A 24,501-nucleotide genomic window follows, 5' to 3' on the forward strand; every position below is an offset into this window, starting at 1 on the left:
TGGTGATGGAATTGGATCAGTGAAGTGATTATTGGACAAATCCACAACTTGGATAAGGGTGGATGGTAGAACATATGGTAGTTCTCCCGAGAGATGGTTATCGCTCATATTAATGACCTCAAGAAACAAGGAACCAATATGATCTACGAAACCATAAAGGGAATTGTGGGAGAGATTCAGATGAGTAAGACGTGTAAGATTTTGCAGAGATGAATCAGATGATAGATGAAAAGTATCTCTAGAAGTCCAATTTAGGGAAGGAAAAGACAGTGTCAGGGCGAAGGACAAGAGAAAAGTGCGGTCAGTTTGGCTGCAAGCATCATGAATGAGAGCAGATAAAATAGAAGAGAACGTGATTAGAATGAGAAGGAAGCCTTTAGCCATTTGGTTTGTAGTAGATTTAGATTTCTTTGGATGTCCACATGTTTATGTAGTATATATACACATTGGAGCCAACAGCTTATTGTTCAAGTGAGTTTCAGCATCGTTGGCTAAACAGAGAATGTCAATTAAGTTAACAATATTGGATGACATAGAGAGGACGACAACAAAAAACAAAACTGCATTAAGTGATCATTGATTCCACAGTCCACTGTAGTCGACGTTGATACAAAATATGAACTAATAATTACATATCATATGACACTACCTAGATATGTTGACCACAGCAATGCTTGGATAATTTATGATTTTGTCTATCAAACTTCAATGCTTGTCTTCTTAGGATTAATGGGAGGGGAAGTCTTCTTAAAATAATTTTGAGCTAACCAGAGAGAATGAATGAAGCCTCAAGTAATGCAAGTGGCAATTATATATAAAATGCTTACCAATTTTAAGCATCTAATTTATGCACTAGCCTTTTTCTCTCTCCTGCAATTTAGGAGCTTTTGGTGTTTTTCCTATTTCAACAGGCCTTCTCTTTTCCCTAGCAGCTTCAACTTCGTTGCTTTAATTGCTTAAACAGAGTTCATATGAAAGGCCCGTTTGGTTGGCAGGAATGTCAAAATAGAAAAAGGATTTGTTTTTCTTTCTATACCGATATGGAATGTAATAGGTTTTGATAGTTCCGTGAGTGTTTGGAACATTACTGGAAATTAAATTCTGGAATTAATTTTCTATTCTTATTGTAGTGTTTTTTTTTTTTTTAATCAAGCCCCTGGGGCAAAAATAATATATTCATCACAAGCCAGAATATGCCGTTACATACTCTTCCGCTGTCATTTAAGGACATAGGCAGACAAAAAGATAGTGGTAGTACCCACAGTGGTACATAAAAATGGACCTACTCATTATACATTCAAATATGTAGAGGTAGCGGAAATCCTCCATTGGTACTACACCGGAGGTGCTAGAGTTATAGGTTCCTAATACAAGGAAACTTATTATAATTAGACAAAAAAACTAAAAACATAGGTTGGGCTAAGGGCCTAAACCCTAGCCCAAATTTAGAAGCTAATGGACTAGGGTAGAACACAAGCCCAACAACTTGAAGCCCAATAGGATGGTCAACCAAGGAGATCACCCCAGGCCCATCGTCCTGGTTCGGGCCCAGTCCATCGTCTTCTCCCATCACCCTCATCGTACGTCACTTTCTGGCCGAGTTCCGTCTGACCCATGCCGCCAACCCTCTTCGTCGCGATCCACACCGCCATGGCAGCGATCCAACCGTCCCGAGCCACGCCACCGACCTGCGTCACCACTGGAACAACAACACCATCCCCAATCCGGGTCCTCACAAACCCCACACCACCACTGATCGAAACCCATGTCGGCGCCATCGGTCCAAGAAGCCATTCACGGGGATCGATTACCAGCCTGTAACAGCACAACCACCACCTTCGCCACCAGCCCAGCCGAACCAATTGACAAAACCCAAGAAAAACCTCTTCGACAGAGTCTTATGGACAATAGATATCGATCTCCCATTCGGCAACAAATCCCATGACGGCAGCGAGGCCGAAGGGCACCCGAACGGCTGGACGAGAAGAAATTTGCAACAATGAAGTACGCCCGGCCTTAGGGTTTCTCTAGGTGAGAGAAGCCTTCTTTTTTATTGTAGTGTTTAGTAAGTCATAAGAATAAAATATAAAATTATAATTTTCAATAACACATTTTTACTAATTAAAGTACAAAATGACATTAACTTATAAAGAATATTGGCTGGGAACATAATTTCTTTTAGAGAGATAATTTATGTAATTTTGCCTTTGACAGTGGAAAATGGAATTTAGAATACCACCTCTGACTAGGTAATTTTATTCAAGTTTTATGAGGAGGTCAATATCTAGTCAGATCTCATGTTTTATTTCCTTTCCAATCTCTAATTACAACCACATGACACATCTAATAATGAAAAATAAAATTGATTCTCATTCCATACCATGATTTCCTACCATCCAAACGGGAAAAGATATGGGAGGATTCACTTTCCCCAATTTTTTTCTTCCTTTGGGAAACTTGTTCATTTTCTTGTGCTTCCGAAACACAAGAAATGAATAAGTTTAGCCTTTTTAGAGCAAGCATCTAATCCCACTTTAAAATTCAAGTTTGCATACACTCTCACAAACAAAATAAAAACTTTTAGTATAAGGACCAATACCTCGTGAATGACAAACCTATGTTTTCTTATTCTAGCAGTAGCTCAAAATCTATGTAATAATCTGTTCCCTTTAGCAAGTAGACAAATCATGAGGAGGTGAAAGAATTCTATTATGATGACCAACACCATTTTGGACTAGGAACGCCGTAGACATTCCCCATGTTTGATGACGCTCTATGTGACAATGCATCAACCACACGCTTGGATTATCTGCTCTGAATTGGATTGCGACCCAGCCATTTTTAGGAACTCCAACAGTACTCTCCTCAGGAGGATCAACAAGAATCTATCTCGTAGGATCCTGTTTAGGGTTGAAATTTCCAAACCCGGAGCCGACAACATAAAAGCTATATCCATGTAAATGTACAGGATGGTTATCACTTGCTAACACATTGGTCCCTTGCAAAACCAGCTCAACACTTGCATTGTACTTCAAAACCATCACCTTAGTCCCATAGGAAGGTGCCAAAAATCTCTCTGGAAGATCATCACCAGTGTAATTGAATTCCTTTGGTGGTTTTTATGGAAAATCCTTCTCGAATACCCCCGGAATTTTATACTAGTAAGCTCGAAGAATGTCAATATACGGTGGCATGAGAAAGCTTCTGTTGTTGACACTAGCTGAAAATCCTTTCCCAAAGAGCCAGCGCACGGTTTATTACTGCAGTTAAGTATGTTCATGGATATGGTAAAAAACAAGTGGGTGTCTACTTGTAATGGGACTTTGGTAGGGTGGTCTTTGTTGCAAGGCTCCTAAATTGCTTGGTAAAGTCTGTTGCTGCTTGGGTTCTGTTATAGGGTGAAAGATGTGGGAAAGCAGGACGTCCTCGAGGGTGGTGGTCGTGAATCGTGATCATCTGAACCATGATATTTAACAATGGCAGATGTCATGGTCTTGTCGAAACCAGCTCCGATGGCACTTGAATATGCTCTTGCAACCATAACCACTGCAAGTGGTCTAGTGGTTCTTGCCTAGTTGGGTGTGCTCCCCAACCTAGGTTCGAACTCCGAGGCTGTCAAAGTGGTCAGGCACTGTGCTGCAATGCACAGTTATAACACTACACATGCGCCAAAGAGATTTATCTTAAGCCTAGAAAGCCTTTGGGTTTCCCTTGACAAAGTTAAAAAAAAAAAAAACTCTTGCAGCCATGACATAGAGCCCATTAGGTTGGTTTGCTTCTAATAACAGGTCCATGGATTGGCCAGGGGCTATCATTATGTAGGAGGTTCCAACTTGTTTTGTATAGGAACCATCTTTTCCGACTAATATCAGCTTGTGATGTGCAATGCCGAAGAATAGCTCTTCATCCATTACTGCACTAATGATCCGAAGAAGATAGGTTTTTCCACGTCCAACTGGCATATTAGAGGTCCCATTTTTTGGCCTGGTTCTCCATTTATAGTATACATCTGAGAGTATAGGTTCTCCTCATGTTAAATTTGCATTTACTTGGTATCTCCATGACATCTCTCTTCCACCACTCACCTAGTATGATTGGGAGCTCAACATAAGGTTTCAGAAAAGGATAGCTTGATCAAGGTTAGGGATGAACAAAAATGGCTCCATGAACCGTTGCTCTTGCCCATCCACTATGTGCATGCCTTAATAGTCTTCCTTCTTCTGTAGTAACACAATTCTATAGGTGTACTTGTTTCCTGGCTATATAGGGCATTGTGTGATATACTCTGGTCCGTCCGACCAAGGATTTCTTACTTGTCTCCGTGCCAGTGAAGAGTGATATTATAGTTTGCCTTGCTATGGACTTCAATAACCAATTCATCCCTTTTGTGAGCTTTCAAAGTTGGCCCTGGGTATCTCCCATTCACAGTCAAGATGTCCTTGCTACTACATAGTCGACTATAAGAAGACGATTTTACCACAAATTTGTGGTGATGAGTTTTCCCATTTGCAGCATCAAGAACAAGAAAAACAGCACAAAAAGCAAAAAACCCTGTAGAGTTAAACCATAGGATCAGAGCAAGTATTCTCAAAGGTCACAACTGGTTTCAAAAGAAATGTCACTGAACTTAAATACTATATATATGCATGTAAAATTGTAAATGCTTGCTTTTTTTTTTTTCCTTCATTTTCTTCCATTTTTTTCATGCTTTTCTTTCTGAAGCTTGTTACACATCGAGGCGCACATAATACATGTTCTGTAGAGAAGAAAAATGGCACCTACATTCCTACCAAGAAATAAGAAAAGTGTGCATAACAACGTAGATGGCAAATTTAGATAAGCAAGAGCAAACAAAGTAAAGCAGTTTTAACGCACAAACGCCACAAACATGCTACAATGAGAAGCTTTAAACCAATTGAAATCTAATAATTCCTTACGAAAAGAAAATGAAGTTACATTAGACTACTCATGAAAGTACATCAGATGAGAAGTCCCATGCAGTGAAAGATACCACAAATTAGCAAAGGAAGTTACTGCACTGAAAATCTGCAACAACAAAAAACCAGCTACATTGGTTGATGCAGAGTATGGTGGCCGCCATTTTTACTGCATGATAAGTCAGCAACGAGAAATGAAACAAATCGCTTCCCCTTCATGCTAACACAGTATCTTAGTCTCGAGGTACAAATATATATGAGTGCAACAAAATGGCTTCATTTTCAGCCAATGCAATTTGGAAAATAATGTAAAATGATCTAGCATGCTTCTAAGAGATGGTAATTCCAGACTGAACCAAAATCATATAACATAACGTGATACACAAGGAAAATAAAGTTTCAAATGAAAACCAAAATTAATAGGGCAGATTAGTAACCTCACACTATACTCTTAATAAGTAATAAATGTCATATAAGAGGGATGGTCTATTTCTATCCAATGAATAACATCAGAATCCATTTCATGAAAATGGTCACGAAAGACCAAATTGGTACTTTTGCAATTTGGTAAGTTGAGACTATAACAGAGTATATCTAAGTTACATATCCAAACAACATTTGGAAAAATTAAAATCTGCAAGTGCAAGAGGATATCTTAAAGCTTGATAACCAACAACAAGAAAAAGACGGAAAGGGGAAAAGAACCACCTAAATAGGTTTTAGAAAATACCAGCGGGCTAGTGTGAGATCAGACTCAATGAGTATACGCATTTGAAGAATAAGATAATCAAAAATCAAAAACATTGGAAATCAGCACTAGTAAGTACCTGTTCCTTCCATCAGTAGGATCTTGCATTCTCCTCGTTGAGTAATTGGAGGGTCTGACCATAAGAATCCACAGTGTAGTCCCCATATCCAGTAACCTCAAGTCTTCTACGTTCTCGGGACACAGGTTTTTGTGAAAGTAATCCATAGTACCCTTCCAGATCATCAGCAAGTAATAATTCACCACTTCTCATGAAACATAATGAAGTAAATGGTGCTTCTTGCATCAATAGGGTCCAGGACTCAGGCCTGCCATAATCATTCAATACCCAAACCTGAAGAACATCAGCGTCTTCAACGAATAAAGCAATGGATTTCTGATCACTCGAAAGAGACAATTCCAAAGACTTGACTTCCACGAGTGTTCTTACACTCTCTGGCATCATTATCTCTGGGCGAAATGATTCAGTGCTGACATCAAATACCAAAATAAAATTGCAACAATTGTTATTTTCCCTCCGCGATGCTGGCCAATGAAGAGCACCATCAAAAAAAGCAGCGCGTGCACGTCCCTCAATTCTAATTAGAGGAGCAATTTGAGGGTCCTTCCAAGAGTGTGCAACAAGTGAATAAACCTCAACAACAGTTCGACTTTCACTACCCGGTAATTCATCCAAAAGACTGGCAAGCATCACAACCTTATAGTCATTTTTCATAGCATCATGACCAAACCCAACAGAAGCTTCATAGAGACCATGAGTCTCGAAGGTAACATTAGGATGGGGAAGGATAACCGACTTTCTTAGGAATGGATTGCATAATATGAAGTTGTAACCGTATATAGGTACATCATCTGCAAGCAAAACTATGCCATCACAAATGCCAGCAACACGAAAACATATATTCCACCTAGGAACAACTGGAACTCGAATCCTGCTGTGCTCAAGAAAAGTGGGGTCATCATAGTGCAAGGAGTAAACTTCATGTCCTAATAATGCACCGGAAACGATTCCCCTTTCGACCTCAAAGGTAAAAGCAGTACCATGGACCAATAACAGTTGAGTACCATTCTCGATAGCAGAATTCTTTGCACAGCTGTTATAGTCTCCGATGAAGCTCTGGTCTTTTATCACTGTTCTCCAAGACTTGCGCACAGAGGTGCATCTGATCAAGCCCTCTACTGGTAGCCTAAACAAGATGTTTAGTCTGATCTCCTGAGGAAGATGGGGAATCATTCCTTCAGATTCCAAGTTCTCCCTGCAATTTCCAGACACATAGGGTGAGAGAGAGATCATAGTCTCTTTTTCATTGAACTAAGGAAATGTTTTCTAATTATCTCATTTCATTTAACACAAGGAAATTCTTAACATCCCAGATTCCTGCTGGAAATTAACAAACTAAAATATTGATGTTTTAACATCCTAGCTAGATTCCTTTTCCACAAATGCAATTGGGTACGGAGTCTTCTTTCCTCTTTATATGGGCAAGGATAAACTAAAATCTAAACCAATACATCATTTTTTATTTTTTTCTTTCGATTTTTTTTGTTTTTCTGTTTTGTTATATCAGGTCAATTAAGTACCACACACAACGCAGACATTCTCTGATTCCATGAAACCCACAGCTTTACCGAAAAACTAGTAATAATACCAAAAGACGGAGAATCAACGAGTCTTAAAGAAATATGGTACTAAACAAGAAAAAAACAGAGTGACAAACTTTAGGGCGAGCGAGAGACTTACAACGAGGATTCGCTTTTCTGAGACATTGAACCCTCTATTCTTCGGTAGCACGAACACCAATGCAGCACAAGATGCTCTCTTTCTCGGCTTCTCGGGAGAGGATCCTCTCCTAAGCTAAGTTCTCTGCTGAGCTACCTAAGCTTTGAAGGAGTCTATTAGTAGATCCAAGGGTCTACAAGACTACAACAAGCCTGACATAATGTCTTTGCCTCTTTGTTTAACTTTTTTTCTCTCCAATTGAGAACCTCAGCACTTCTCTCTCATCTGTTCTTGGAAAATTTAAATAAATCTCTCTGTCCTCTTCTCATCTTCTCTCTCTCTCTCTCTCTCTTCCCCCCTCCTTCTATACTCAGCATTTCCGATTGTTGATTGTAAAAAAAAAAAAAAAGGGTAAAAAAATCTTCTCTTGATAACCTGAGCATTTCCCTGCAAATCCAAGACTAGAGACGATACAAGCAATCAGGGCGCTGATAGTCCATACCACCCTCACCTTCAGCCCACCGATGAAGACGGAATCAAATCCGGCCGTCACCAGCGACGGTGTCTTCCCTATGAATCGAAACTTGGCTCTCCATTTCAGAACGGTCCCCTTCTCGAGGCAGATATCGGGGCGGAGAGTTGGGGATCCGGGTCCGAGTAGGGTTGGGCTTGGGTGAGACGATGCTGTGGAGAGAGACTTAAGGATGCAGCAGAGGGCGGAGGCGAGGAGGTCGGAAACGTTTTCGGTCTGGTCAGTCAGTGTCAGAGATGATAGAAAAAAGAACAAGATAACAGAGAGAGTAGACCGAGAGCAAAAAGAGAGACGAACAGTAAAGAGAGAAAAAAATAGAAAAAGTAAAGTCAGGCTTGTTGTAGTCTTCTAGACCATTGGATCTAATAATGACACATGTCATCATCTCCTTCAAAGCTCAGGTAGCTCAGTAGAGAACTTAGTGTAGGAGAGGATTCTCACCCCTCTTTCTCCGCAAGACGATTCGAGAATGGTTTCTTTAATTTTTATCCATCTCATCTATGAGGCTCTTTGAGCTCTTGACTATTTATCCAATTTGGGCCTAATAACTTACTCCACTAAAGATTTGTGTGCCCACTTACCTGATTTAAAGATAAAAAGATAAGTTTGCCTCCCGAATATATAATTAAAAAGTCATAGAGACTTCGCTGGACTCCGGTCACCGATCACTGGAATATGATCACCTTAGACTTTTATTACCCTTCAATAAAACCCAATAAATATTTATTTTGGGAATAAGTTTATTTGGGGGCAATAAAAAGTTTATTGGGTATTATAGGGGACAATAAAACTGGATGACAGACTCCGGTTACTGATTCAGAGGTTCCCAAAGAGATCGTCAGAGACTTTTATTAGCACCTTAATAAAACCCAATAAAATTTTTTGGGGGGGAAATAGAAAGTTTATTGGGTATCATTGGGGGGCAATAAAACGGGACGCCGAACTCCTGTCATCGGTCCGGAGGTTTCCATAGACTTTTACTACCCTCCCCCAATAAAATCCAATAAATTTTTACTTGAGGGCTATAAGAAATTTATTGGGGGGCAATAAAAAGTTTATTTGGTATTATTTGGGGGCAATAAAACCAAACGCGGGACTCTAATCACCCGTCGCAGGACTCCGATCACCGACATAGTTTAGAATAAAAGATTGAGGCGGGTGACCGGAATTCGGCGATCGGATGAGTCCAGCGAAGTCTCTGATGACTCCTCTCTTTCTAAATGGCAAAGGGAGAAAGGGAAAAATTGTTCAAAAAAAAAACAAAAACAAAAAAACTTAATTGAGTATTAAGGCAAAAAATATGTAATTGTAAAAGTAAATGGAGATTGGAATTGGTTTACTCATTTCATTTCATAGTCCCTTTATATAGGGAAGAAATTACAACGGAAATATTGATTACAATTATGATATTAAATACTGATTGATCTATCTTTTATGCTAATTGATTGGTAATCACTGATTCCTTGATTCCCTCTTCGTCAGTTACTTTGACGAAAGCACATAATATGTTTTTTCTTTAACACTCCCCCTTGTGCCAAGTCAAAGACGAAATGGTGCATAAGTTGTTGCCACACTAAAAACCTTGCCAAGTAACAATAAAAACCCTGTGGGACAAAAAATAAAACTTGGTCGAAGGAAAAGAGCACAACGCACCTTCTACATTTGAGAATGACATGTGTGTGTTAGACTCCCCCTGACGTCTACACCTCCCCCTGATACTTACATTAATCAAGGGAGCTTAGAAAGTCTTCGCATTCCTATGCTTTTCACATGTTTCTCAAATATGGCCTTAGGCAATGATTTGGTGAACAAATCTGCCACATTCTCCTCAGACCTTACTTGATTCACTTGAATCTTGAGGAGGGCCTGTTGTTGCTTATTGTAGAAAAACTTTGGCGATATGTGTTTTGTATTATCACCCTTGATATATCCTATCTTCATCTGTTTGATGCAAGCTGCATTATAATGCAAGTAGGCTCTTCAGTGGTAAAACTCAAACCACTAGTCCCTCGAATATGTGTGATGATAGCTCTTAACCATACACACTCACGAACCGCCTCATATAGGGCGATAATCTCTGAGTGGTTCAAGGAGGTAGCCACAAGGGTTTGCTTGGTTGATCTCCAAGATATCGCCGTGTTCCCAATGGTAAATACATAACCAGTTTGGGAACGACCTTTATGTGGGTCAGAGAGATACCTAATATCAGCAAAACCAACCAAAACATCATTTGGCTTTTCGGTGTAGTGTGTGGCACTTTCACCATCAATATTTCCTTCAGGGATTGTAGTTCCATCTGCGGTCCCTCTTGTCTCTCTGTAGGGAAAGAACAGTCCCAAGTCAATGGTTCCTTTTAGGTATCTGAAAATGTTACGTCCCGTACCCTATTTTTACCCGTTTACTGGTCATTCGGAAGGTAAACGACGTTTACTTTCACTTTTAATCTCGTTTCGATACTTTCGGGGGGACCTACAAGTTGACTTTCTGTTTCGTTCGTTAAATGAGAAAATTTTCTTAACAAAAGTTGTAGAGGAAGTTAAATCGAGTTTGTGGACATGCGGCACGCAAGAATCGGAATTCGTATGAACTAATTACAGTCTATGGAATTTTATTTCTACGTTGAAGTTATCGGAAATTTGCAAAGGGCAAAACTGACTTTTCGCTAAGTCAAGTATATAAAGAAAAGAACCCTAGGTTTTCCTTCATTTTTTTCCCTTTTTCCCCTTCTCTTTCTCCTCGGCCGCACGACCTCTCTTCTCTTCTCTCTCTCTTCCTTCCTCATCTCTCTGCTCTCTCCAAAATCACCACTACCCGGCCACTACCACACTACACCGCCACCACCATTTGAATCATAACACAAACCCGACCAAGACCCAGTCGTTTCACCATCGATCAAGACGTTCCGGTCGCCGCACTCGACCTCCAAACCTGCGACGCCACTGTTCCACGACCCTCAACGGTTTCCAGTCATCCCTTTACCACACCACCATCACCGCTGCACTCAGCGAGCAATGGAGAAGAAAACCCAGAGGTTCTGTCACCCACCGATGTCGGACGAGGCCATACAAGTCGTCGCCGGAATCTGGGATTCTGCAAGTATCGATTCGTCATTTCCGGCCACTCGAGCTGCACAACCACCATAGTTGGAATCAGAGCCTCCTCATTCTTCAAAACCCTTTGGTCCTGACCTTTTGCTTTGGCCAGAACCGCTGCACGCGCTGGCGCTGCCGTGTGGACCACCGTGGCTCCGCCACCGGATTTCCAGGCCACCTTTATTAGTTTTTGATTGTGCATTTTGAAGTTTCTGGAGAAAGGAATAGGCATTGGTTCAGTTTGACGTATAATGAAGGAAGGTAAGAATCAGGAACTCCATTTTGAGATATAAATTTGGTTGAATATTGTTATTAAATTGTGTTGTTATTGCTAGGAGTTCGAATGGTTGTTGGTGGTGGAGGACTACACTTATTTAGAATTGGCCCTCTGTTTGGAGATGAAGAATTGGTAAGGAACTGGGTTCGGTGACCTTATAATTCACTATGCCAAAAAGGCCTTCAGACGACACACTTCAGACGACATAAGTTTTGTTTTATGTCGTCTGAGTTTTTCAGACGACATAATTTTTTTTCTATCGTCTGAATATACACTAAAACCATACTGGTTTAATTTGGAAAAATGGTGAGCATTCAGACAACACATTTGTGTAGTTGTAGAAGGTGGTGATTTCCTATCTCAAAGTTGGATAAATGGTGAGCATTCAGACAACACATTTATGTAGTTGTAGAAGGTGGTGATTTCCTATCTCAAATTTGGAGGGATATCCAAAAATTGATTTGGTACTTTTCCCTCTCAAATAACCAAGCCCTAGTTAACTAGAAAATATTGTGACATTCAGACAACATTTAAATGTTGTCCGATTGTGGAGCTTCTTTTAAAATTTTCTAATTATTTTGACCTGTGCTTATAGAGATCGACCTCGACCCTTCACCCATTCTCTCTCCTTCTCACTCGGGCTCTCTCAGCTCGACCTAGAAACCGTGAGGAAAACTCAAACACGAGCCCTCTCTCCTTCTCACTCAGCTCTCTCAGATCTCGATTCTCACTCTCTCGATTCTTTGTTGGCTAAGATTGAACTTCTTCATCATATTTCTATCAAATCTGGCCACTTCAGTAGAAGATCTACCAACTCTCTTCTCCTTCTCTCTCGTGTCTTTCCAAACCCTACTCTCCCTCTCCCTCTCCCTCTGTCTGTGTCTCCGAATATCACATTCTCTCTCTACAATCCTCTCCGTCTCTCTCTGAAATTGACGGAGATGAAGTCTATCTGCGCCACAATTTCTTGGGAGACGATGGAGCCGCCCCAGTAGGGTCTGGCAAGCCTCCGTGAAAGCATATAGCCGCCAAGGAGAACGAGTCTCCGCCTTCAGATCTCCTCTATATGGCCTTGGATTCGAAGCCTTCGCCAGCGGCCAAGTTGAATAGTCTGTTGCCGCCACGGCCTTGAGATGCTTCCTGAGAACTCCGTCCATGGAGCCTTTGGAGAAAGTTGAGAACTTTGGCCGTCTTGCTCATTGGTTTTTTTCTCTGGCCAAATCAAGGTACAATTTTATTCACTTACACTGTGAATCTAGGGTTCTATGGTTGAGTTTTTCGTTTTTTGATCACTAATTTGGGCGATCTATGGTTATTTGTTTATTATACTTGAAAGTTCTTCAATTCTTCCCATGCTTTTCTTTATCAATTTTGATGCGATTGTTCTGGGTTTTCTGGGTTGTGTTTGAGGGTTCGTGTGTATTGCTATTGATCAAAACAGAGCTTTAACTATCTATAGTATCTGTAATGGGTTTGCTTTCCATTGTTTAGTTTCGTTTTAGTTTTAGTTTTAGCAGCACTGCATAACTGGGTTTGAGTCTCTATATTTTCATATCTGTCTTGATATTGGTTTACGGAAAGTTAAGAATTGAGATGGGTATTTGATGGGTTTGGGCTGAGTGTGAGTATTTCTTGAGATTGAAATACATATGCATTTGTTCTGATCCTTTTGTCTTTGCTGATTCATCTAGAATGGCACAAAAGACTCAATCAGCAAGCTAGTGTCAGACTCAATTTTCAGTAGATTTACTAGACTGCACTGGTAATCTTCTCGCTCTGTAGTGAAATCCATACGTTTCAGAAAAAAAGATAGTGCTACTGTCTACATTTTGGTTTAAATAATGCTTTTCAGTTTCTGAGTTCATTCTCGACGAGGTATGCGTAATTCTGAGGTCACTATTTCGATGTGTTACTTTTTGGCATTATTCATTTGTATGTGCTGACTATAATTTGTCATTGGAAATCTCTAGTTGATTACTTGTTGAGTTACGGCCCGTATTCAATTTTTTGTTTATATACTAGTATAAAATGTAGCTATACCGGCCTATTACATGGGATTTAACGAGTTGGGAAAGTTGAAGATGATATAGCTATACTGTACTAACTAAAATGAGATTGATGATTTTTTGAAAAAGACGAAAGTGGAAAGGTTCAAGCTGAACCTGAAATGCATACTGGACAGTTTGAGCTGTTGTTTGCATTGGGTACATACCTCCAAAAGTATCAATCATATCTCATTTTTCATTTCTCCCTGAGATTGGTTGTTTGACCTTCCTAGATATGGATCAATTTCCATGTGACTAAACAAAATTGATATATCTATAGCTGTTAATTAATGGAGGTTATGGTGATAATATTTTATAATCTTTTTCATCAGCTTATTGTGTTTGAACGTGTATATTTAATTTTTGCTTGCAATAGCCTGCTTCTGTAATTGATTTCCGTGGTTGCAGGACTGCAATTTTTATTTATTTACTTTTTTTGTGTTTCAGGGGTCTGGTTAGGGTACTCCTGTGACTATCTTGTGGATTTTTTTGTTACAAGTAATTATTTCAGCTCCTGCATCATCTTTAAATGCAGATTGTTTTCTCTGACCTTTGCTATTTGTGATCGGTTGCACTGCTGGTAGTGAGAGTGTTTTCCTATAAAGGCCTGCATCATATCATAGTGCTGGTTCCCATTTGTGGCCTATTAGAAATCCTAGTAGCTTGGCAATATTCATGGTTGATAAAATTTTACTACTTGTATCATGGTTGCATCAGCTCTTATATTTGGGTCAGTTATTTGGAGAATGGGAAAGTCTCAGACATCAATATAAGACAGATCGAAATTTGAAAGTGAGGGGGAGAGTCTTTCAAGGACACATTGAAACAAAGAAGAGGGGGAAAAAATGCGCTGTACTTAATTTCGGGTTTCCCTCTCCCCAACTTTCAGTTTTTCAGGTTCCCACTCCCCATTTTCAGATTTTTAGGTTCCCTCCTCTCCAATTTCCAGCTTCCCTCTTCAATTGAAACCCACCACAACAACATAAATGTTGTTTCATTCACTCTATTTCTACTTTTCAGTTCTAATAGAAAAAAAACATTTCGAGCTGAAACCTAATTTTGTTCAACTCATTTGTTATACTAATTTGTACCATCTGTTATTTTGTTTGGTTGCTCCTAATGAAAGACCTCTTTTTTTTTTGGGTAAACAGTCCACGTAATACATATCAATCTGCCATGGGAAAGCAAGCTATGGGAATTTAAGTCACTAACTATCAGTTCTGAATGGTGTGATTTGGTTCTTGTCATTGTAAATTATGTATTGTTGTTGTATGTTACAGTTGACTAGAAAAAAAAAATTAACTCACCTTGTTGGTCCACTCAGGGTACACTGGCTCATGTTCAGTACTACCCTCAGAAGCCGCTTGTCATTACACGAGCCATGGAGCATCTTCACTTCAGGCAACTTCCAGCTGGAATTGTAAATATCTCTCTTTCTTTTAGTTTCTCATTTCTTTTCTTTGGACGTCTAGACGGAGCAAATACGATGGTGAAAATTTGTTTTTGGAGTACTTTATGTTTTTGCTGCTACTGCTCATGTTATTGTTGGACGCCATTCTAAGATTTGATACGGATTTCAGGGTTTGTGACATGGTTCTTATGATAAATTGGATGATGATGGTCTTGCACCTCCTGTAAGTACATGGGAATTTGTTTACTTTCTTACCTGGTACCTTAAACTATATTTTCTAACCAACTTTCTTTTTTATAATCACTTTAGGGTGAGGATGTTATCATAAGGAAGACCACTCTCATTGCTCCTAAGGAGGCTCAGCAGCAAGCTTCTTCGTGTTACTCACGACGTGACCATTGTATAAGCTTATGGCATAGTGAAACCGGGATTATGGACCAGGTAAGCTTTATTAAAATGACTCTTCTCTTATGTTTGAAAAAGTTATCTCCAAATAGAAAACTGTGTTGTCTATTTCCTGGACTCGAATATAATTTGACCTATTACAATGTTGAATATCCAAACCTCCCAAGTAGATGCTTCTTGCACTATATCATTACCCTCCTTTCTCCATTTATGCATCTTTCAACACTGAAACCTGCTTTCTGCTTTATACTTTGTATCCGGTTTAGTGTGTTAGCATAATGCCTATAACATTTCATTGAAATCAGAGTAGTTTAGGTTAGGTTTTTATTTTTGTTTTGGTTTCTGGTCAGAGTTGTAATTGATCTGTTTTGTGTTCATTAGTTAAGTTGTTTTTCGATCTTCTGTGGGTAATGACTTCTGCTTCCCTATCTTCAAGTGACTAATTCATTGTTTGCAGGGCAAAGTTTGTGTGAGCTTTAAGTTTCACATCAGTTTTTGGATATGAGCAGTTTCAAGGTTACCTGAACTTGTGATTGAAGATATTGGGAATCAGATTAAGCAACTGCAAACCTACAAGGTGCAGTAGATTGAATTACTTAACTAGAATTGTTGAATTGTAATTTGTTACACTTCTTTCTTCAAGATTCTATATTTATGGCAATCATTTTGCATGCTAGGCTGCATTTTTGACATTTGTTATCAACTGATTATAGAGTACGGTAGCACATGTGGAAGTCACCTAAATTGATTGTGCAGTTGGATATAATTCATGTATAAGATTATGATTTGCTCAGTTTTCTCAGGTATAGCTGCACCAGCTCCAGGACAGGCACATCTTTTACTTCCTGCTAATTCTCCTCAATTCACCAGCAGTTCTGATAAAACTGCAGGATAAGTGGTAAATCAGAAAGGTCACATCTTGAGGTAGAGATCATCCCTGTGTTTATTGCATATATGTGCATTATATTATGGTTTTATATTAGTCTTTATGGAGCATGCAGGTAATCCTTAGATTTCAGCAGGACTAAGAGAAGCTACTGCTACTTAAGTAGCAGGTTCTAAGTCTAACCTTGTAAGTTATTATCTTTGCTCTCTAGACGTATGTTTTCATGCCTACGTCTTCTGCATAAAGCATATAACTTGATGAGTCAAACATATTATTCATATAAACTTAAGAACAGAACACTCATCACCAAGTTTGGGAAGGGAATGGTATTTTAAATGGCATTCACAAGAACCTTTTGTTCAATTATCTTAGTATTAATCACAAGAATCCTACTATTAATCAGTCTGCTCCTTATTCTTTAATTATGCATATACTTGTGCAGGTTCAAAGTTTGTTAGTACTGATGGCAGTACAGGCAGCAAGGTCTCAGATTCTTCTTAGTGGGTTCTGAATGGGAAAACTTAAGACCACAAATTAAGCATCTTATTTGAGCCGAGCAGGTTTAGGTGTGTGTGTGTGTATTACAGAAATTAAGATGCTTGTAACATATATAAATATATATAGAAGTATTGGCTGTATTGGCTGTGTGCTTGCCTTGGATGAAATTTGAATGATTAGCTTTTTCCTTGTGCTGTATGGAGTTCTTGTGTTATGTTCAGTCATAGCTTTCTACATTTTTTGCCTGCTTTTCTTCTTGTGATGCAACTCAGTTAGCAAGAACTAAATTAATGCAATTCTGATTCACAAAAAGCATTAGACTTTGTGAGTTTCCAAGGATTAGTCTCTGACTTTTCTGTTTCACATCTCTGATTGCATATTTCTTTGGTCATGATCATTATTTCTTTGGTCTTTTAATTGTCTTAGACATTGATTTTAGGTAGCAGAAGAGCTTTACCAATCTGGTATAAACTGGATGTTGTGAGTGCTGGAAAGAATTTTACACAGATCAGGAAGGCAATTACGGCGGGATTTTTCTTCCATGATGCTAGAAAGGACCCTCAGGAGGGGTATAGAACCTTAGTGGAGAACCAGCCAGTTTATATCCATCCAAGCAGTGCGCTCTTCCAGAGACAACCAGATTGGATCATCTACCATGAGTTGGCAGTGTAGCTAGGTAGTTCCTGTATTAACTTGTGTCTAGTAGATTCTTCATTCATTAAGCATTTGGACTTGTCTGCAGATTCAGATTAGTAGATATGAGACATTTTGAACTGATCGATGCTCATGATTAGGTTGTGTACATAAGACAATGGTGGATTAATAGAAATTGCAATGAATGATTTTGGATGTGGGTTTCATACTTTCATGAATGGGCAATTTTAATTTCCAGAATGCATGCATACCAATTGTAACAGGGGACTACTAATATGTGTTATCTCAAATTGCAAGCTACAACAAAAGCACACCAAAATGTGTGGTTGCAGCTGCACAAAAACAACACAAAACCCAATTGGAATTCTATTGTCCTTTTGGCATTGGTACAATAGAAAATTGCAAGCTACAACAAAAGCACACCAAAATGTGTGGTTGCAGCTAAACAAAAACAACACAAAAATCAAATAGAAGTTTATTGTCTTTTTGGCATTGGGACGACAGAAAATTGTAGTCTAAAGGGCAAAACAACAACATAAGTTAGACGAAAGTGTTGGCTAAAACGTATAATAACAACAAATAAGTGTGGTTGAAATCAATCACAGACAATATAAAAAGACCTCATAAAAGACCTTTCACACAATACTTAAGTGTCGTATGTATGTACCCTAGAACGACACTTAATTGTTCTCTGATGCTCTTTACGACCACATATAATTGTCGTTTAAAGTAAATTAGCACAACCTTTAAATGTTGTTGTATGAGAGAAGACACTACATAAGAGTCTTCATATTTCTTATTTAAGGGCATTCAGACCACACAAATAAGTCTTGCAAATATGCTTCACACAATAGTATTTAAAAAATACTGTGGTTGTTTTGTTTATCAGACAATACAAAACTGTTGTTTGAATGCTTTTAAAGAAACAGATCACAATGTTCCCAAAATGCAAAACTCATCAGACGACACAAGACTTTTATTTTTTTATGTCGTCTGAAAAATCAGACGACAGAACCCTTCTGTCGTCTGATGCCCCCAAGAGACGACACCGTACTAGACGACACATTTTTGTTCGTTCAGACGACAGAACAGTTCTGTCGTCTGATGCACTTTTTGGCATAGTGATTGCTATAATTGGTTTGGTCAAATTATTGAATTGATGGAGTTAGTGGTTTGCAATTAGAATGGTTTCAAATATATTTCCGATGGTGTTATGCTTGTGCAAAGTTAGGAAGTGACGAATTGATTACCATTGTGGAAACGTCTTACTAGAAGTGGTAAGTAGTTTGGCCAAATAATTAAGGTATTGGTGAATATTGAATGGATCGGTTTTGACGAGTTTGGCAAGTAACTGAATGTTGAAATTGATGTTAAGAGGAAATTGTTGTGAGAATGACACATTTTATTTGAGCAAGTTAAATCGATTGTTCAATGAAGATTAATGACACGAGTTGCCAATTGGAATATTCTAATACTACCATATCCGGGAATTTCCGTAAGGACTGAATCATTTGGAAATGGTGATCATGAATTTTACATTTAAGGTTTAAAGGCTAAGTAAAAAGGTCGAATGGTTAACCTGAATTATAAATTGAAAATAGTGTGATTACCATATTCCAAATGAGTTTACTTTGTTAAGTGGATTATTCGGAAATGGTTACCCGTAATTATCAATTTGGAGTAAATTGGTGAATTTAACACGTTTTGGTTACTTAAGGAAGTTGTCATTATTATTAAGTTACTAATTGGGTTTAATTATTTTATTAAGGACTTGAGCGTGACTACTTGAGATAGAATAAAAGCTCAATATCGAAAATGACTGAACGGAGGAATTTCCAAGCTCTTGACTTGGGATGGATAAGTTGACGGTTATTGCATTTGAATCACTGTGAGTGGACTTTTGTTTTTAAGTAAATAATGCATGCATTTATTTCTTGATTATGCTCTATTTATTTATCAATTTACTTTTTCGAGCATATGGTTATTTCGAAAATGGATTTGGACTTATGATTATTTGAAGATTTTATGGCGTGCAGGGTCACGTCATTGGAATGCTTATTTCCCTCCTATTTATTTTATTAATGAGATTTTTAGAAAGATTTTCGAAATGGGATTTCGATGAAGTTAATGCTTATTTATTTATCGACTTCGGTTTTGGCATTGGGAATGCCTTGTTGATGATTTTGGAAATTGATTTTGTTCAGGTTTACGAGTAATATTATTTCTTCCTATTTACTTTGAATTTGAGACGATCTTGGCGTGTGGGACACGTCATGGGAAATTCTTTTACGAGATATGGGGAAGCCTTATGTATTTGTGGTTTTACTTGGTTTTCGGATTTCTTATGCCATACTTAGGGTGACTACTATCATTGCTAGCTTTGATCTTCCGCCTTTGTGGCGTGGTGATGGGATCACCAAAGCCCTCCGCCTTTGTGGCGCTGATTTACTGTCTCTGTGACAGTAATTCTGAAGCCCAGTATCCTATCGCTACACTTAGTGGCGTAAGGGTATATTACGGGAGTACTTTAGCCTGGGAGGCTATCACCCGAGCCTGGGAGGCTCACTGGTATGGCTATCGTCTTCCCCTACTCACTTTACTACTTTTGACTAGCGGGGCTAGTTCGATTTCCGTTTTACCAGCGGGGCTGGTCTTATTTTCATGAATACCAGAGTTTCAATCTCTTCATTTAGTTTGTGACTAGCGGGGCTAGTCGGTTTTTCTTGCATAGAACTTCTCTGGTTTTGCTTGCCTTAAACATTGCATGCATCAGAAGTTTTCAGAGAAATAAATGTGGGAAAGTATAAAACCTTTTTTGTTTAAAAATTGTTTATTTTTGTCCACTCACATTAACGCGTTTTTATGTACTTTCCCCTGGGCCCTTCGGTTTCAAATGCCCAGTGTGCAGGTTAGATTAGTTGTGGTCGGGCGTACATGGAGTCGAGGCATAGTCCACAACGTAGCTTCCGTGTATTCATTTTATTTCTATTTTCCTTATTTATCTGTTATATTAGAGTTGCTCTGATAACTTGTGGGATTCATGTTATCAAGTTATCAATTTGATACTTATACTTTTTGAAATGGAAGTTGATGTTATTTGGGGAGCAGGGTGAATTGTTTAGAAGTATATACGTTTTTCTACATGCACGTTTTGGGTAGTCCACTTTTAGGGGAAGTTCCGCCAAATTTTTGGTAGAATTTCTTTTAAGGTGGGCCCCGCAGGGCCACTTCGGATTTCAGGGTGAAATCGGGGGCGGGTCCTGTCAGAAAATGTTCCTGATACCATTCCAGTGACGCTGCGTTGGCGCTGAGCTAAATCTAGCTAACAAGTTCACTGAGAATGCAATGTCTGGTCGAGTACATTGGGCTAAGTACAATAATGCGCCTATTGCACTTAGGTAGGGAATTTCAGCTCCCAACACCTCTTCATCATCTTCCTTTGGACGAAATGGATCTTTCTTTGCATCCAAACTTCGACCGATCATAGGAGTGCTAGCAGGATGCGCTTTGTCCATGTTAAATCGCCTGAGCATCTTTTGGACATACGCAGACTGGTGGATTAGTATTCCACAAACTCGGTGTTCTAGTTCAAGGCCTAGACAGAATCGAGTTTTCCCAAGATCCTTCATCTCAAATTCGGATTTCAAGTAGCTAGCGGTTTCTGTTATTTCATCAAGAGTACCTATTATGTTCATATCATCGACATATACTGCTACAATTGCAAATCCGGAACTTGTTTTCTTTATGAAAACGCAGGGGCATAGTTCATCGTTCTTATATCCCTTCCCAATCAAGTAGTTACTTAGACGGGTATACCACATCCGCCCAGATTGTTTCAATCCGTAAAGTGAGCGTTTCAACCTAATTGCAAACGCACTCCGTGGTTTAGAGTCACTTGACTTGGGTAATGTAAGGCCATCAGGCACTTTCATATATATATCTCTGAATCTAGATCCCCATAAAGATATGCAGTCACCACATCCATAAGCCGCATTTCCAGTCCTTCGGAAACTACTAGGCTAACTAATTAGCGGAACGTTATAACGTCCATTACGGGAGAGTATGTCTCCTCGTAGTCAATTCCAGGGCGTTGGGAAAAACCTTGTGCCACAAGGCGAGCTTTGTACCTCAGGACTTCATTCTTCTCATTACGCTTTCTAACAAAGACCCATTTATGTCCTACAGGCTTTACACTTGGTGGGGTTAGCACTACCGGACCAAATACCTGTCTCTTTGTCAGAGAATCTAATTTTGCCTGGATTGCTTCTTTCCATTTAGGCCAATCTGCTCTTTGTTGACATTCTGCAACAGAGCGTGGTTCGATATCATCGTGCTCTATGATTACTTGAGCAACAGTGTATGCAAATACATCATCAATGTGTATGGAAGATGTTTCTATCAACTCATACGCACTCTCATAATCCATTGAGATTTCTTTGTTCTCTGGAATCATTTCAAACATCGGTGCGTCCTCCAGTATTGATTCATGGACATAACTATAATCAGAGACAATCTCATGAGAGGGATTCTCTACATTGATGATTAATGGATCGGTTTGTGCCTTACTCGCCCTCTTCTTCCTTGGGTGAGTGTCAATCGAACCTAGTGGCCTCCCTCTCTTCCTTTGAGGAGCCACGGCCTCAACCATACCTCCACTAAGTGTGGTTGTAGTGCCTCTATCTGCAGCACCGTGCCCCTTGTTGGGGACTTCTAACCTTGCAGGCACATTTGCAGCTGGTATATGTGATCTCGTCACTTTTGCGATATCAGTAAATGCATCAGGCATCGAATCTGCTACGTTTTGAAGATCGATTATTCTTTTCACTTCACTTTCACATTGTGAAGTGTGGGGATCAAAATGAGACAGAGTGGGAACAAACCACGACAATTCCTGTCGTTCCCTTGGAAAATCCTTTTTCCTATCTCCCCCTAACGACGGGAAGACTGTCTCATCAAAGTGACAATCCGCAAATCGAGCGGTAAAGAGATCGCCTGTCAAGGATTCCAAATAGCGGATAATCGTTGGAGATTCGTATCCAACATAAATACTTAATCGTCTCTGAGGACCCATTTTAGTGCGATGTGGGGGCGCAATAGGCACATATACGGCGCAACCAAATATGCGTAAGTGTGAAATGTCAGGCTCATATCCAGTTACCAACTGGTACGCAGAAAATGGTTGGCTAGCAGTGGGTCTGAAACGAATGAGTAAAGCTACGTGTAATATTGCATAACCCCATGCAGATATAGGCAAGTTGGTGCGCATAACCAATGCCCTAGCCACCATCTGTAGCCTTTTGATGGTGGCTTCTGCGAGACCATTTTGTGTATGCACATGGGGTACAGGATGCTCTACATTGATCCCAATAGACATGCAATAATCATCAAATGCTTTTGATGTAAACTCTCCAGCATTATCAAGCCTTATAGACTTGATAGGGTGATCAGGGTGGTGAGCCCTTAAGCGTATAATCTGTGCTAGGAGTTTTGCAAATGCAGCATTTCTTGTAGACAATAAAACGACATGTGACCAGCGTGTCGAGGCATCCACCAGAACCATAAAGTACTTGAATGGTCCGCATTCTGGATGGATAGGTCCACAGATGTCTCCTTGTATCCTTTGTAAGAATGGAATGTTTTGTTTTGTATCTTCAGCATAGGAAGGTCTCGATCCTGTTTTTGCTAAAGAGCAGGCTTTGCAAAACGAGTGATGTGCCTTTGAAATAGTCAATGAGGCATAATGGGAGGGAGGTAGTGCTTCTGGTACTTCAGAATGTAATGGCTGTATTTGAGCAATACGAGGACCGACACCTTTCAGTGTGGCGGATTTTTATCCCATTTTATTTTTCACTCGAAAGAAGGGATGTCCGTGTGAGTTCTTCAAAATGCGGATCATCATGTCACGACCAGGGTGCCCTAGGCGGTCATGCCAAAGTCTGTATGAGTCAGTGTCCCACATTTCATTGTTGGTGACAACATATGATTCAATGATCCGAATCGTAGTGAGGTACAGTCCACTAGATTGACTCATAAGTTTCTCTAAAATGCGTTTCCTTCCACATTCATTAGAGGTAATATAAAGGTATTCAATTCCATTCTCACAGTGTGTTTCTACATGATAACCGTTGGCACGAATATCTTTGAAATTTAACAAGGTTCGATTAGCTCTAGGTGCATATAGAGCGTCTGTGACTTTAAATGTTGTGCCATTAGGCAGCAAAAATTTGGCAGTTCCTCGCCCTTTTATTACTTGTGATGATCCAATCATCGTAGACACAGAGGAATTATAGGCTATTAATTCAATAAATAATTGCCTATTCTTTAATATGGTGTGGGTAGTCCCACTATCAACTAAGCACTCGATTTCTCCTCGATTCATTCCTACAAATAAATGGGATATATTATTAATTTTGAAAATATAACTCATATTCTTTAGAGCATGACTATTTTAGTAGAATGATAATTTTTTTCATTCTAATAATAATTTTTTTCTCTAGATGTATTGCTTTACATCTTTATAGTGCTTTTTCGAACCATGTGAATATGTGTGGTACATAAAAATTGAATAAATTCAATGTTTCAGAATAAAATCCGAAATTTATTAATAAGCCAACGATAATCAAATCAAGGTCTTGTTCAGAAATCTAATTCAAACAATTATTGAAATAAACTTTAAGACTACATAATAGTTTAATTAAAAATGAGGCATTATGCCTTCACAACTATTTTGGAAAATAAAATAAATAAAGCAGATCAATCAAAATCTGAAGCATCCATTGACTGAGCAAGTTCCTTGTTGCCATTGAAGTCTGCAAATGTGAGGTTGACGTCTGGGTCATGGCCTCCTTCTTCCATATAGTGAGCCTCTTGTTCTTTAAACTCCCTATACCTCTTGTAAGTGGCTGCAACCAGGTTGCTTGCTTGGCAATTCTTGTACCAGTGCCCCATGACTCCACATCTATAGCATGATTCATTACCAACTCTACCAGGTTTGACTGAAGGGTTCTGGGTGCCCTGTGCACCTTGTTTCCATGACCCCTAGGGCCAGCACCACCATCTCTGTGCCATACATTGGGAGGGCCTCCACGGCCCATACCACGACCCCCACGTCCCTTGCCACGTGGTGCATTGGTGCCACGTGGGTAGGGATCAGCACGTCCAACCCTCTTTTCATTGGGGTTCTTTCCACCTTTGACTTTGCCATAATAAGCCTCAGGAATTTTCTTTGTCCCAACGGGCCTTGCATTGTTGTATAAAAGAACCTCATTATGCCTCTCA

At 39.4% G+C, this 24,501-nt stretch overlaps 1 protein-coding gene and 2 long non-coding RNA genes across 5 annotated transcripts; 2 read left to right on the plus strand and 1 right to left on the minus strand.

The window, feature by feature from the left end:
* Nucleotides 1-3,940: 3,940 nt before the first annotated feature.
* LOC112166333 (F-box protein CPR1) lies at nucleotides 3,941-8,246 on the minus strand. Of its 3 annotated transcripts, none has more exons than XM_024303149.2 (3): nucleotides 7,445-8,246; nucleotides 5,765-6,959; nucleotides 3,941-4,551 (listed from the first exon to the last, which is right to left on the minus strand). In XM_024303149.2, the coding sequence occupies exons 1-2, from the start codon at nucleotides 7,468-7,470 to the stop codon at nucleotides 5,777-5,779; spliced, it is 1,209 nt and encodes a 402-aa protein (XP_024158917.1). In that variant the 5' UTR covers nucleotides 7,471-8,246; the 3' UTR covers nucleotides 3,941-4,551; nucleotides 5,765-5,776. The 3 variants fall into 3 exon arrangements, with proteins under 3 accessions (XP_024158917.1, XP_024158919.1, XP_024158916.1); XM_024303151.2 differs by lacking the exon at nucleotides 3,941-4,551 and adding an exon at nucleotides 4,669-5,046; XM_024303148.2 differs by lacking the exon at nucleotides 3,941-4,551 and adding an exon at nucleotides 4,669-5,106.
* Nucleotides 8,247-11,230: 2,984 nt separating this feature from the next.
* LOC121049588 lies at nucleotides 11,231-19,125 on the plus strand. Its single transcript, XR_005800828.1, has 3 exons — nucleotides 11,231-11,308; nucleotides 11,383-11,456; nucleotides 18,992-19,125. It is a non-coding gene; the product is annotated as an uncharacterized LOC121049588 (long non-coding RNA).
* LOC121049589 lies at nucleotides 14,708-15,222 on the plus strand. Its single transcript, XR_005800829.1, has 3 exons — nucleotides 14,708-14,789; nucleotides 14,950-15,003; nucleotides 15,090-15,222. It is a non-coding gene; the product is annotated as an uncharacterized LOC121049589 (long non-coding RNA).
* Nucleotides 19,126-24,501: the final 5,376 nt, after the last annotated feature.

Source organism: Rosa chinensis, chromosome 5 (genome assembly GCF_002994745.2).
Source record: "Rosa chinensis cultivar Old Blush chromosome 5, RchiOBHm-V2, whole genome shotgun sequence".
Taxonomy (NCBI): Eukaryota; Viridiplantae; Streptophyta; class Magnoliopsida; order Rosales; family Rosaceae; genus Rosa; species Rosa chinensis.

What these genes read in the sequence shown, in the direction of transcription:
- LOC112166333 (XM_024303149.2), bottom strand. Translation starts at nt 7,470, where the DNA reads ATGTCTCAGAAAAGCGAATCCTCGTT. An exon ending in CAGAAAAGCGAATCCTCGTT is followed by an intron (nt 6,960 to 7,444) that starts GTAAGTCTCTCG and finishes TGGAAATTGCAG; the next exon opens with GGAGAACTTGGAATCTGAAG.